The sequence below is a fragment of the Falco biarmicus genome, chromosome 2 (genome assembly GCF_023638135.1).
Source record: "Falco biarmicus isolate bFalBia1 chromosome 2, bFalBia1.pri, whole genome shotgun sequence".
Lineage (NCBI taxonomy): Eukaryota > Metazoa > Chordata > Aves > Falconiformes > Falconidae > Falco > Falco biarmicus.
In genome coordinates, this window is record NC_079289.1 from 77,922,128 (window position 1) to 77,938,253 (window position 16,126).

The 16,126-nt window shown below is 37.7% G+C and overlaps 1 protein-coding gene across 6 annotated transcripts in view; it reads right to left on the reverse strand.

Annotated features, from left to right (window-relative positions):
- ERG (ETS transcription factor ERG) overlaps nt 1-16,126 on the reverse strand; it is a 109,920-nt gene that overhangs the window by 49,961 nt on the left and 43,833 nt on the right. For 2 of the 6 annotated variants that reach the window (XM_056328804.1, XM_056328801.1), the window contains exon 1: nt 14,841-14,988. The exons of 2 other annotated variants lie outside the window; for them this stretch is intronic. In XM_056328804.1, coding sequence (XP_056184779.1) covers nt 14,841-14,858 — 18 coding nt within the window. In that variant the 5' untranslated portion in view covers nt 14,859-14,988. Of the gene's footprint in view, nt 1-13,936; nt 13,992-14,556; nt 14,578-14,840; nt 14,989-16,126 lie in introns of those variants that run through there. 2 more of the 6 variants (XM_056328805.1, XM_056328806.1) reach the window with 2 other exon arrangements.

The window sequence follows — 16,126 nt, forward strand, 5'->3', positions numbered from 1 at the left end:
TAGAAAAGCTCTGAAAATCACAATGAAATTGTCTCAGATGGGAAACTGAAAAAAAGCTGCTGTTTCTGAAAATACATAGTGATTTTTTCAAGTAACACTGAGGATCTGAAGATGTAACTGAAAAGCCTCCCTTCCAGCCTTCTGCCCAAGTCATTAGCCATCAGATCATGCACGTACAAAACTTGCTGTGATTCATCAATGCTACAGAACTCTGTTCCCACTGGGCTTACAACATGGGAATTGAAAATGGCAAAACGTCCTGTACTTAGCAAGCAACAACAGGAGTAATTAGCAGGCTAATGATTATAGAAATAGGAAGGTTTGGGACTTTTTCCCTTTAATTTCATTATTCAGAGAGAAAGATTCTTCCATATGAGCAAGCTACTCTTATGAGCATTTCAACAAGACCTTGAGAACGACTTCAACACAGTCAGGTGAACTGTGTTTCTGGTGGAAAGGGGTGTAAGATGTTTGTACCAAGATGCAGGACAACAGTGTGAAACCAGCTCTGTCCTTCAGAAACATGTTTAGAAGTTGAGGGCAACTGAGGATTACATAAAGCAGAGAAACTGCAATCATTCTGAATGAAAAAGAAAACATAGGAAGAGATGAAGTAGTCCTAAAGGAGATCAAAGGAATCTAGAAAAGGAAAGAATATGGATGTTTATAAAATTGGCTGCAGTCTGTGAGACTGGAAGATTCTGCTGGTGGCTGGAGCACTGGGAAAACATGGAGTACAACAAAGTCAACCAGAGAAACTGAGAAATTCAGGGGCAATGAAGGACTTGATGTGCTGAAGATACCCAGTGTGTTTACAATTTGTGCAACAGACTATCCATTGTTGTAAGACTTCAATATACGGAGACAAATGAAGTGGGGTTTTTTGGGAGCAGTGTACAAAACTAAGTTTAAAAAAATATTAATTTTTGTTCAGAGATGTGTTTTGACACATGATCAGCAAATCCACAGGCTCTAGGAAGCTTAGAAAGTGAATCAGAAAGGAATATTAACCGAGAAAGGAGAAAAAAAGATATTGAAGGTCAGGGAATTGAACACTTCTATTGCAAGCTTTACATTAAATTTCCGCTGTCGCATAAAAGACGATAGAATCAGCATTTGGTACTTAGCGGACACGTTGGGTAACAGACTGAAATAGAACAGATAGTTATTAACACATTCATACTATAGCAAATACAGAAGATACAGCTTAAAAAAACAGTGGCTGGTTGAATAATTTTTTCATGCCAGCTCTGTTGGGGCATTTTAGCAGTAGGACAAACTAGGGAATCACAGTGCAGTTTCTTCCTGAGCTAGCTGAGTTTACAAATAGTCTAACATGTTATACTTAGCATTTTGTTAAATGACCTGCTCACAAATGATACATGCGTTAAGGAGAATGCATTCACATGTGTGAACTGAGGAGTCCTCAGCGTGTATTATTCCCACAGGCTTCACATCTCCTAGAACAAAGGGATGCAACGCTCTGCCATTTGCTAAGTACAAGACAGGTAGGGAAGTGCTTGTCTTTGCCCTGACACAAGTAAGGGCCTGGAAAGTAAGGCTTTTCCTCATTGCAGAGGGCAGCCCATCTGGCAGTGGTGATATCCCAGAAGATGGCAGTGGCCTTTGCGCGGCACCTGCCAGGCTGTGGCTGACAAGTGCAATAGAGCTGTTTGCTTGAGCACAGCATTTAATAAAAGAAGGTCAGGGTCTTTGCAGAAAAAAAGGAGTCTTCTACAACTGTCCACGTTCTGTAAAAGCAAATGCAAATTTTTAGGTTGTACTGTGGGCTTTGGATTCTCTGTGCGTTTGCCTAACACACAGGAAAAATCAGGAATTTTTGGTGGTGTTTTGCACAGGACTTCTCTGCCTGGAAAGCTAGACTTTTTTTGGAAGTTTGGAACTCTGTTCTCCTTTGCTTAGCCATATTCTCATTTATTTACACAAGTCTGGTGATTGTAAATGCTCTCTGAAGTAGTGAAGATTACAGTTTATACTCACTGTCATGAAAATTCAGGGTATAATGACTTTGTTTTTCTTTTCTCCTGGTATCCTTTTGTACACTAAGCTGATAGTTTCAAGAACTCTACAACTTTGTCCTACTTAGGGTATTTCATGACCCAAAGTACTTCCTTGACAGATTTTGTTTTCCCACCTTTCACTTTGTTTTCTCCAGCACTGGCTGGCACTGGTTATTATTGGTTCAGTTGCTTATATAGTAGTTTGTAAAATATTTTGAAGCAAATTGCATTGCTCCTGCTTCTGCTCAGCATCTAGTCTTAGTGTCATTAACAAACTTAGAAGTTTCATTTTCAGCATCACCCCAATCCTATTTACCATATCTTAAGATTTTAAAACAATTAATTCTGATGAGTTATCAAACTTCCTTTTTAACAACAGTAGTTGCCAACTTTCATGATTTTACTGAATCTTAGGTTCCTTCGGACCTAAATTCTCGTCAGCTGAAAAGTTAAGACTGGTAGTTGTCATTTCAGCTAAAAAATTGTGAATTCTAAGGTTTAAAAAGCAGATAAGATGAACAGTAAAACATACTATCCCTTGAAATTCCATTATTTTTAAGCTCACATCATCCTCTTACAAATTCCAAATTCTGAATATTTTTTACCGACATAAACTCTAACATCCTTTATTGTCACCTTGATTTCAGTATCACATCCCACTGCTCTCTACCTCCACCTCAAAATTTTCACATAAAACCTTTTGTAACATTTTAATTCATCTTCTAATTCAAAATTCTGAATTTCCCTGAGTCCTCCTCTTTTCACTAAGGAAAGGAACAAAAAAGCAGCTAGGAAAAAAAAAAGAAGGAAAACAGTGCTTTGGGGCTCATAGATACCCCACTTAACACTGACCTTTCTCAAGCAACCTACCAGCTCCCTTGATCCTCTCCAGTGTCATAAAATCTCTCAAGACCCCTAAATTGCAATATTGGGAAAGAAAATTCCTACTAAGATATACAGAGGTGCATTATCTTTACTTGTGATATTACAAACATTAGAGGTTTTCAGATTTTCAAAAATGAGCTGAAGCTTTTCTCAGTTTCTATACAAAAAATACACTTCTCCAATGGGTTAGACTGCCAGCTTTATTTTTTTACAGCTTCAGGAGTAAGACTTAATATTGGACATCTGACGGCAAGGATCCATCTGAATGCCAGCTTACAAACTAGAAACATAACCAAAAATGTGTTTGATTAATTTTTTTTTTTAATTAATTAAAAAGTCCACCCTAAAATTCCAGGTTACTGAGTGTTCACCTGCACGTGACACTTAGGCAAGGTACTTGTTTTGTGTGAGATCTACCTCTGCACATAGGATGAAGTCAAGACGTAAGTGGTACAAACATCACAAGCAGCCCCTTAAGAAGCAGGTTAAGCAACGTCCAGGCAGCGTGTGTAGCCATTCTGCAGGGTCTCTGCCCTGTGCAGAGTTCAGCCCTGTTATATGAAGTGTTTCAAGTTTTTAAGTCAGGCCTCAAAAACAGAGAGTACTTAAAAGCCACAGACTTTGGGTCTGCCTCCTGGCTTTTAAGCCTTTAAAGTAGATTCTTTAGTACTTGAAAGTCTTTTGTCAATGAAAACTGAAGACTTCAGTTGTTCATATAATTTAAGTAACTGCCCTTTAAGAAAAACACTAAATATCACAAGACTCCTGATAAAAATTGTGAGAGTTGGCAAGAATTTGATCTTCCATGAAGTCTCTCAGCTGAGACTGAGAGAGATTGAGGCCAAACAAAAACCACTATGAAAGAGGAAAACAGCACTATGAAGGCCCAGTTTCAGAAGAGAAACATACTTAGAATTTACTTAGTCTAGTCTGCGTTCTAAAAGGTTAAATTAGTATGTGATGAAGATGGGGGGGGGAGAAGTGAATCTGAAGACAGCTAATATTTAGGCTTTACTTCAAAGTATTTTTAGTATCTATTTCAACACACTTTTTAAAAAAGGTGCTATAGTTGCCAAATCTGCAATGCACTCGCCCACCAAGCAGTTTTTCAATTTGTAGTTCATTGCTATCCCATTTGGAATGTTTGGAGCTAAAGCTTCCCAACCTAAGTGACAGAACAAAAACTTTGCATGAGTAGCAATAGTTAATGACAATTTTTTGTTTGAAAGTATGTCATTGATACCCATGCGAATGAAAACCTCACACAACACCATCAAGCAAAAGGTCTGAAGAGTTTAAAAGGCAATAGTTACTAATTCTCAAAACAAAACCAGCCTCTGTTTCATATATTAAAGGTGGGAGGGGAAAATATAGAAGTTCTGAAAAACTGTATCTCTCTAGCATTTCAGCTGGTTTAAACTACTGGTTGGGGGAAGGTGCAAGAAAGAAGAATACAGCAAAGCTACTTTGCCCAAATTGATCTCCCATGTGATTGTCTTTCTTCAACTTTCAATTACATTATTTTACTAAAGACTTTTGATAGACAAAAAAGACCTAGCCACTTTTGGTTTTTCTTACTTTTTCTAGAAAGTATTGACAAGTAGAGGTTTTTTCACATCAATGAAAGCAGGTAAATGACATAATAGCACTTTCTAATGATAAGTGGTTCATCTTCAAAAATCCACCTGAAGCCTCACTAAGCAGAAAGTGGGAACTCTCAAGTTGATCAGCACCTTGGAAAATTAAGATCCTTATTCAGGGCTCTAAGCAGACATGTAACAACATAACCTTAGGGACCCTTTTTTCAAAATTTCAACCTGGTCCATTTAAAGACCTTCTACTAAAATTGCCTCCTCTGGCACAAAGCACCAATGATTTAGTTGGGTTTGTAAAGATTTACTATGCACTCTTCCTATCTTATTAGAACCAGTAATGGAATCCACTTACTTGAATTTCTAATGGAATCCACTTACTTGAATTTCTTTGGCTCTGAATGCATGCTGAAGAGCATGACATCCAGGGGTTACATTCCTGTCTACCTTTCAGGTTTATAACTGTAGTAAGTACATTTCTCTAAAACCTGTGGATTCTAATCAAAGGAAAATTTATTTTTAATCTCACCAATATAAAAAAAAAAAAACCCAAGAATTCAGCAGTAAAGTTATTAGACTACTTTGATGATTGAAAAAAAAAGAAAATAAATTGTCAGAAGCTTTTAGATAGATGTTTTCTAACAAAAACTTTTTAAAGATAATTTGTTAATTTTTAAAAAAAGTTTATAAAATGTGAATTAAAATGGAACATTTTCAATAAAGACCTTCACTGAAACATTTTCAGGAGAATAACTTTTTCTTGACTAGTATTATTAATTATGCATAAAAATTTGTTCTTCTCACTATGTAGAAGCTCCATACATGGGAATGAGGATGACGACTTTGTTGTGCATCTATCAGACAAGGGCAATGATCTTTCTCTTTGTATCCTATTTCTGTATTTTCACTCCAAATCAGAAGAAACAATATGATTTTCTGATGTCTCCCTGGACGTAAGTCTCCTCACTACTTAACCTGCCTAATGCTGTACATGTGAAGACACCTCTGTCCTTACAGGTGTATAAATTGTGTTGGATTTGCCTTACTAGTTCAATAAAAAGCAGGTGGGGGGTGTCACCTCACCATTGCAGAGCCCAGCATGATGAGGCATTTTTGCACACTCTTAACCTAAAACATCAGTGGAACAGCTCAGAAGCTTTCAGTTCAGCACGCGTCTGTGTGGTCTGATGGATCACATCTACAATGACCACTCAATGAATACTATGCTTCTGCCTGTGACCCTCCACAGAGCTTGCTTTTTTGGCTAAGACAATGCAGCCTGATCCAAAGTTCACTGAAGTCAGTGAAGAGACTCAGCACTATCAACAGGATCACGCTGATCTGAAGCCAGGACAGGAAACTCTGAGGAAACATAAGAGCTACCCTGTTTGTTGCCTTGAATATTTGTTTCATGTTTCGGAATTTACTGACTAAAGCTGCATGGAAGAAACCTGGCATCCAGAGACTTTTGCCTAGCTGTGTTATTTTGGTTGTATCAGAACTCCTGAAATAAACCCAAAACTCCAGTAAGACTTTTGCGTTCATGCTGTAGCCTCCTTCAACTCAGTCCATCCAGCCATTCAGGATCAGCCTAGACTGGCAGATCTGCTGCAGTCTTGGTTAGCAAGGCAATATTATGCTAAGAATATGGTGTGATCAGTTCTCCTCTCACTTTACATTCTTCTTATACCTCTGTAGCCCACTGGACATAGTGGATCCAGTCCTGATTTACTCCAGCTTACAAAAAAGGGAAAATTCAACATGTGTACTGTAAAGCCCGAGACAAACCTCCCAACGTTTGGTTTTCTTCAGTGGTCACCATGGTACATTTCCTCCTGCTGAAGCAAGCGTTAACTGAAGTGACTATGTCCATCAACTAATTAACCAGACAGAAGCATCCTGGTTTCCACAGCTCACAAGTGGCTATTTTTTTGACTAAAATTTTCATCAAAAATACACCTTTGGAACTAAAAATATACCATATTTAGAAGAAAATGGACATGAAAAACAAGCCGATGGATGGTTCAGCTAGAGTCCGTGTTCATTAAGAGGGTTAATACAAATGTTCCTGATTGTTTCTGTTGTTTATGAATCTCGACCTTCAGAACAGCACTGAAATGTGCTGTCTCCTAAAGATGTTCCCTACCGATATGACACACACTTTGCATTGTTTCACTGCACACAAGCATTAATATCCCAGAGGTAACCCACCCTTCTTTTAACGGCTGGTGACAGGTCCAATGGCTGAGCAAAAATCAGTTGAAGGAAAGGGAAGTCTTGTCGGAAATGAGATTAATCTTGTAACGAGTGTTCAGCCCTGATAACCCATCTGTGCAGAGAACTGCTTTAACTGGAGAGCAATTAACCTTCACCTGACAAGCTCTGTCCAACCGTTATAAACAACATTAAAGGCACAGGATCCCCCTCTTTTTTCCCCCTTTACATAGACTAAACAATCAGATTCTGAATTCCATGAAAATGGTACATGTAATGGTGCCCTGATGACAAACTGCAGGAAAATTTTTTTAAAGGTAATGGCTGTATGGAAATAATGTGAAAAATGTCTCTGGCCACCACTTTAGTGAGTTGATCTGATTAGTAAAAAGCAACAATTTTGAGCACTTCCAAGGGAATACTTTATGCATGAGGGAAGCTGATGTGAATACGCCAAAGACTAACAATAATAAAAATGTATGCAAGTAGATAAGAGCTGACTAACTATGTCTGAGGAACACTGCTTTCAGGACAAAGCGTGTATTTCCCCAGCACCCCTGTGAACCTAAATCCAACGAGCAACATTCTAGTGCTACTTCACCTATGGCCTTGTGGAAACTACTTGTCAAAACCAACTTTAACTTGCAGAACCCCACGGGACTGGCCCTCCTGTCTGACAGCTGGTGCTCCAAGTGATATGTTCACCGAGGTCTCTAAAGGGTCTGTAAATCCAACCTCAGATTCCCAGCCTGTTAAACCACAACATGAACCTAAACAACTGCCTTTCCCACCGTAGTCTGAGAAGATAACTGAACCTGGGTCTATTCTTCAAGATGAAAAGGTGTGATATATGTGAAGCCACAATAGCAAGGGACTACTCAACTCTATGGGCAAAGGCCAAGATACCAATCTCAGTTACAGCGGCAGAAACCTGGAACGACGCCAGGGCAATCGCTGGCAAAACAACACACAAAATTTGGGCTGAGCTCCTGAATAACTTCAGTGAAAGCCTGGCCCCAGTCAAGCCATTGACTTTTGACTCCATTTTGGCCAATTTCACTTTAGGTTTTGTAAAAACTCAGTCAACTCATGTGCCCTGAAGATATGATTAGCAATGGAAGTTTTCTGTCTTTGTTTACTTTTCTTTTGCTCTAGGTTTCTCTTTTTCTTAGCAGAAATTCAAACATACAGATTAATCATATTTTCATTTCTCTGTACAGTGAGGCAAAACTTCCATTTTAGTCATTTTGTTTGAATATATATATATCATTGTGGATTGCAAGGGGTGGCCGTACTCTTTAATATATCCAGAACATGCTCTGAACTATTTGTTGAAGAAGTCCACATCAAGGGCTAGAGAAACACATATTTTGTTTGGTGATGCATACAAATAAGGAAAGGATGCAGGCAACAAGGAGTTGGAGGGAGCTTGCTTGCTTTTCATCTGACAGAATGACAATGTATTTTGAAGCATCCAGATATGCAGTATTGTAAAATGCAGGGGCATTTTTCCTACCATTGCAGAGAAAAACCCTGATATTTCATAGTCCAACATAACAACATTGGTCTTAAATTTTTAGACAAACAGATGTATCATACTGTAGCTTAAATGTTTAAATAGTAACAGGTAGAACAGTACCTTTACATGAAACAAGAAGGGCTTAGATCTTTTCAGTGAATTAGATATTAACAGATAGGAAGTTCCTATTGAAAGCATTTCCTGTATTGGTAGTCCCTGATTTTGGCGACTTATCTGGGTAGGAAATGAACACAGGAAGTATCTGTCTACAGACTCTTTATCATCAAGGTAATTGCTGTGGTAGCATTTTACTGTTTATTGCGGTAATAAACATATCATCTAAAAAAAGATGTTTTTAAACTCTAAAGAACAAGGTTTAAAAAAAAACCTTACAGGCTAGCATTGCAGTTACACAAAATCTTCCATGTAGAATTAATATACTTCTATTTGTTCCTCTCAGCAGAACTGTAATTAGGGATTTGTCAAACAAAACAATTCTAGTCTCCCGTGGCTTTTTCCCCAGTTACAACACTGTTTCTCTGTATCTCCCTCTCTCATCTATCTCAAGTCAGGTAGGTAATTTTAAATAGTTCTGCTACTTCCCGTAAATAGTGAACCACCCCTTCCTGCAGATATTTGCATATACCCAGTCCTTAAAATTTGTTGTATTTCCTTCCCATCCATCAGGCACTGCTTAACCTGGCAACACACACATTTAACTAAGCAAGTCACATCTTTTCCTAGTGTGAAAAGGTTACGCCAGCCTAGTGACACCATTTCCCACTCATCATTTGAGATACACACTCCAAATAAACACAAATTGCAAGCGAAAGGAGATAGGATTATATGCATTCCTTCCACTCATTAATTTCCAAAATCCACCATTCCAAAAGAACTATTTGCCTGGTTTGCTCTATGTGGGTGATTGTTTGGTCTGTCCTTCAGCCTAGCCTTAAAAAACTTCTATTACTCATGATACTTTTTAACTTTTTATTTTCAATGAAATTTTTATGACAATTGTCCTTTTATTCTTTTTACTTTGAAACAAATTTGATTCATGACATGATAATTACCAGAAGTGGTAATCACTGGTTTTTACACAGTAGTTATTAAAAACCATTACTAATATTGCTTGTTTATTACCCACTAATATCCCTTTCCTGAAAGCAATGTCTATGATTTCTAACAGGATGACTATGTGCATAGTACAAATCAGCAACCCAGTGCCTAAGGACACATGCCAAGGATAGCTAGCTTCCTTGTGATACAGGTTTGCAACTTGAATCTTGCCAGATTTCCTGAAAATTCTCCCTCTGTTCACTGTGACAAGTTGTTTACAGGATAATACAGTCCTTCTTTTAAGGGGAGCAGGGGGAGGGAATAAATTGAGGAACACAGCACTATCCAACCTCAGGCAGGCTGGGTTACAACATTTAAAATAACCCCTTAAAACATAAAGACATATCCATCCTTTAAGGAAAGGATTCATGACTTTTTCATATAAGCACTTCGTAATTTCTCTATCATTGTCGATGTTTTGAACACAGTCAATATTTCTTCTATAATACACATATATTAAGGACAGCAAGATGACCAGAACACATGCGATTTTTTCTGACCATGGGTTTTTCATTACTGACAATGTGAAAAGTTGCTAGTATTTCCCTACTGTATCATTATCTATCAAAATAAATTAATTTTAATAGTTAATGATGAATTTGATAGAAACCACATTGTAGTCAATGAAAAGAATTTTGTTAATTTGACAAGGTTTGGCACTGTACATGGTATTTTCTACTGTATCACCTTTACTTTATTAAAATTGATAATACAAATGATAGAAACCAGATTTTTCTTTTACTTTTCTCCACTTTGCTGATTTTCAAAATAATTCTGTTGGCTTAACCTAGAAACTTGCATTATGAGGCCTGCTGATTTTTGAGCGGACAGCATTATATATATTTTACTGGATTATAAACCACCATTTGGAAAAAAAGTATCTTCTTTTGGCATTGACATTTGTCAAAACTGCATCTCTATTTATCTTTCAGCAAGTCATTCTCCAATAGCACTTGATTCTTTTAATATTATTTCTGAAGGACCTTTTGTATATCATGGAACTTGCTGAAAAATAATTTGTTAAGAGATAATATAGTTCTTGTTAAGAAAAAACAAACAAACAAACAAACAGAGACGGTCAAACATAACAAATTTTTCAGCTGTTGTTCCTTGCCTGGGGACTTAATTCTAGAAAGCAAAATCCTTATATTTTACTTCATTTTGACATGTGTAGCCGCAAACCAGATAGAGTTAAATGACTGCTGCTTAAAAGCAAAAGAAAACAATGCAAAAATCCCCAAAATGTCTTCTTCTGTTCTTTTATGACTATTTTTTCCTTGAAATTGTACATTTGTATTCGAGCCACAAATACTATTTATCCAGAAATAATTATAAGTCTGATTCTACTGCCTTTATTGGATCCAAATCTTCATGAAATTGGTGGAAACTTTAAATTAAGGAGTGCAAGATTAGGCTAAGTGGTTTAAGGCACTCTTACTGTTCTTGCTTCTGATTCACCAAAGCACTCAGGTGTGTGCTTAGCTTTAAGAGGGCTGTGTCATATCACCAAAGCAAATTGAAGTATTTACAGGCTTAAAGTTAAATATACCATTGGATCATTTCCTAATTGAGATGAGAACAAAAAGAGAATAATCTTTATAATTTTTTTAATGTAAGGAGCAGAAGTACAAATTACTATATTATTTCTGTTGGATTCAGTGCAGATGCAGTCCTCTAAACAAAGACTTAAACATTTCCATATGCCATGAACAGGGTGCGTTTTTTTAACTATTTCCATCCTTCCTTGCCTTTAGAAGTATTTGAGTGAGTACTTAGATTTTCTAAGAGAAAGTGAGCGAAAAGTAATACTACAGAGAGAAGCACAGACTAAGATTCCTCACCAAAAAAAAAAAAAATCTTTTCACTATGTACTGCTTTAATCAGTATAGTCATACTCTTTTAAGCCTTAGAAACCACAAAGATTCTCTTGTCCTTTATCAAATGCATAGACTTTTTCTCGCAGAAATTGTAGCTTCCATGTGAACGCTGCATTAGAAATCAATAGTAAAAAGTGAACGTGTGCATATTTAGAAGTAAATTAGAGTAAGAAACATTTGCAGTGTAATCAGTCAAGATAACTTACTGAAGAGCTTTTCTAAGAATAAGTATAATTGCATTTGCAGGTAGGTAGAGAAATATAACAAGGCTTGCTATATGGCAAGGACGTAGAATTCTGGTTGTATTTTTCTATTTAGGGTTCTTTCCTTTACTATCAGATAATAGCAAAAAAACCAAAATGACCTTCAGGGTAAGTATTTTTACTTCATCTCAAGGTAACAGTTGAGTAATTTTTGTTCCATTCTATTAAAAAAAAAAAAAAAAAAAAAAAACAAACCCAAAAAAAACACCAAAAAAAACCCAAACCACCAAAAAAGACAGATCTAATTCAGAAGCCTTTGATATTTTCTAAAATTGTATTTACAGTAACTAGTGGGATGCTTATAATTAGCAGTGCTGTATTGGTTTGATAGTCTTCAGCTTCAGTGCTCTGCACTGTTGAGCTACTGCACATAGCTGTCAGATACTACTTGTGCCAGAAGGAAACGTATCTTCTATCAGTGCTGAAATCCTGACTGCTAGGAGACCTTCTCCACTTGAAAGAAACATTTTATCCTTGAAATGCCAAAAAAACTTCACAGTGAGGTTAGCTTCATGTGCACCAAGTATAGGGAAGCAAATGCATTAGAAATATCAGCCCTCTGACTGTATACCGAAACCAAAGTCCTGGCTGTGGAGGTGCACACGTTCTGCCACTGCTATCCGCAGTTTTCTTACTCCACCCTCTATGGGAGCGTGTCCTGCTCCCGGTCAGAAGAAGAGGTCCTCAGCCAGAGTGAGGGCAGCTGCTCTTACAGGATAAAGGTCAGAATTAAAATAAGCCATCCATGACACAGCCCAGGAAAAAGGCACTGCTGTGTCCTCCTACTTAGGAGAAACACCTTCCACCACGCTGCTTTTCCCATCATGGGTGAGAAGGTGAAAAGGGCAGCAGGAGGAGGGCAGAGGATGATAAGAGACATGTCATTTGGTAAAGCCACACTCATGATGTCAAACCCAGTGCCAGAAAACTTACACAAATGCTTAACTTCATAGATACCAATCAGCCTCAGTTAAGACAGCCTGATTTCTCCTGAGTCCTGAGTGTCCCATGGGTCTGTTTACACATTTGTGACAGGAAAAGAATGAATCAGACAGTCTACCGGAAGGCCACCTTTGCAAGCGTGTACCTTTAGAGCAATTTCTACTCAGTTATAAGCAAATGCATAGCTATCTGCAACCCAATTTTGGCATTTAATAACTCTAAAGCTTCCCTAAAGACAGTTAATTCTTGATACAAAGATCCCACATAAAGCTCTCCACCTCCCTTGCCCACAGCCTCTTGTCACCTGCGCTGGGAGAGCTTGGCTACCCATTGTCCGTGGACAACACAGGCCATTATGTTGAAATTGCAAAGAAATATTTGCTAAACCTAACTTTAGCAAAAGCAAAAACACCCATTTGGCCTTCAAATGGGATATCTTTAGTTCAGAAACCTCCCAGTTAAATGACTTCTTTATGTACTCAATATAGAAGAAGAACTGAATCTCTTTGGACTGGTTTAGCTTCATGTCAGAGTACATTTTCTGCAGCTGGACTACAAAGCACCTGTCATTCCTCTCCAGACATTTTACATTTTGCACTTGAATAAATAAAATCCTTGCTTCAGCTTTCCAAGCACCCTGGGCACCAAAATCCTCAGTGTTTTGGGGTGCCTATTTCTCCCTGCAGGTTTCACACTCCCAGATGAGGAGAAAAAAATGTACATTTTTCCACTCAGGAGGCTTTGCCAACCGCAGTGTATAACGACCAGGCTGTATAATACACAACTGCACCCAGTTTCTTCTCACCTCTTTAAGTGTATGGTGGAGGTAAAATAACAAAGAGATATTTTTTACAATAATTTACCCTATTATAATTCAGCCAATACAAAACATCAAAAAATAAATAAAAAGAGCTCCTCAAAATGCATACAATATCTAATCTCATTGTACCATCATTTTTGAAAAGAATTTCCCATCGACATCAATAGTGCATTCTGATTAATAGACGCAAAACTCAGCATTACTATCTCAGCGTATAGCCCTTCTTTTAGCAATGCAACACTTGACTCCCTGAGCCTCCAGATTTTCATAGCAATTTTCATGTCATGTCTTGTGTCTCTGAAATGCGTGGCAAAACCAAAGGGAATTCAGCTGTTTCAGGAGCTACTTAGTATATAATAGATACTGGCCAGCAATGCAGAGGAGATTCAGATCTTTGTCTCTATAGATAGCCTCTTGAAAGCATCAGTGATCATAAAAAGAGAAAGTTCATTAGTCTTTTTAATCACATTGTCTTCAGGCAAGACTTTCAGATTTCAAAAACCACAACAAAAAAGCATCAAATAATCTTTAAAATAAAACATGTAAGCAGAAAATACCAAGAAATCGAACTGCAGCTCCACTTAGCTAATGGCCAGGCACCACTGATATTCTGTATCTCTTACTAAATCTCCAGCATAATTAGGAAAGTACAGAAATAGACAATACCACGAAGAAAACAAATACCTTGATCCCAAATCTGATAATAGAATACCGCAGAGTCCTCACTGTACATGCTCTTTTGCTCCATATGTAAAATTACTTTCGCTATCACAAAGCATTTATTTACAGTTATACTTCTGCAATTAATCACAGCTATTGCTATATCTGTAACTGCTATCTATTGCAACATACAGAGAAGCAAAAACTAGATACATAGACATATAGATTTATTCAACTAAGTGACACAACCTGAAAAACTCAGCAAAGCCATTCTTAAAAAAACCAAACATGCACCGAGATCAATTTATAAGCCAGTAAGGGAATTTTATTGTCCAAAAAATTAAAACAAAAAAGAACACACCCATGAGATCTCGCTGACACCATTAAAATAACATTCAGAAAGGTCCCGCGTGTAAGGATAAGAGTTTCTAGAAAAGCACATAATTAACACCTGCATCAGAGAGAAACAAGAGCTGGTGCCTCTCATTCCCACTTGCTAATATTTGTGTCCCCATCAACAAGAGAAACATTTAAAAGGATCCAAAACGTTAGCGCTCTTAGGAACCCTTTTTTTCCTTCCAGTGCACACCCTCTCCCCTTATGGCAGTCCGCAAACACATCCAAGTTGTCAGAATGATACCTACAAGAAATTTCAGAAGCTCTCATAAAAGGGCTTCGCATATGCAATCCACAGCACTGAACAGTGAATTTAAAAAACCCAATTTTTTTTCCGAGTTTGAAGTTTTTAAGCCTTGCGGATGGTTGGAGTAGGAAAAAGGAAATTTACTAGGCAGTACAAAGGAAATCTTGTTGTCCTCTATTGTGGCAGTGGGGGTGTTGCCCAATTCTAACTTATCTAGGTTGATAAAGGAAACCAAAGAACACACCACTGAAAAAAATTCCAACAAAAAAGGTACCCCCTTCTTACCTTAATAGTGCTTGCCATAATGTGATCAAGATTATTGATTGCTAATAATTGCTAATAATAATTATTGCTTCGCTCTGACCAGAAAGAAGTTTTGATGAGGTTGTTTAGAGCGGATGAGATTGTGCTAACTCTGGGAAATGAAGTCAGCCAATGGCAGGAAGAGGTTTCTATTGGTCCTGGCCACCGCAGCTCGAAGAAACAGGATATTTGGGAGTGAAGAGATAAGAGTCCTAAAACAATGTTGTTTTTCTTGATGATATGTGACTAATTTTTGTTTTATTTTTTTTAATTTTTTTTAACAAAAAAGTCAATTGCCTGTGACTGCCTGGGCAGGTGTGATCTGATGTGCAGTAAGTGTGACATGCAACTTCGAGGCAGGATGCAGATGTCAGATGAAATGGGCCAAATTCGGCAATAGTTTCATGCAGTCTATTCACTGAGGAATTGCTGATTCAGGGCCAAAGCCAGATTTGGTGTAAGCGGGTGTATCTCCAAATATGTTAATGAAGCCTAGCCCCACTTACACCGCATCTATATTTGTCCGTTAACCTCATTCCTGGATTCTTGAGCTATTGACACTTTCTAGCCGATCTGACCTAGTGCATTTTTCGTAGAGAAGGAGCAAGTAGATTGGAGACAATAATTTCTTTTTGATGTCTCTTTCTTACTGAGGAAAGGAAGTCACGAAAAGACATACATTTCAAAAGCAAATGCCTGAATGCCATAAACAATCTTAAATTTTCCACACTCTTCCTGTACTTCACAGCTCTATCCAGGCATGAAAATGAGATGGTTTCACTGGCAATTCCTGTCCCAGTTGGAGTGTGATAGTAATTTTTTATGCAGTGTTATATTTTTATTTGTCCTTTTGAAGCACTTGGCAGTCACAGGCCACCCCAAAAGTACCAGCTGTGCAAACAAAACACCGTCCCTGTCCCAGACCCTTGCTTAGGAGTGCTGAACTAAAAAAACACAACACCTAAATGGATGGGAATAAGTAAGGTGAAGTGTTTCCACAGTACCAGCCAGTGTGAAAGTCCACATGTAAAGAAACACTCAGGATCCAGTGCTGGCACAACCCCCTTGCTCTTTTGAGTCTTACAACAGTTTATGCTTTTGCAAAAGACACAGTTCCTGGTGTAGAGATTCTGAGCTTTCAGCTAGAAGAGGAAAGCTTGAAAATAGGACCCTCAAAAATTGAAGGAAAAATTAAAAGAAGTCAGAATGTATAACTTTTTTAATAACCGTGTAATTTTTAAAAACTGGTTCTACTATAACCACTTTAC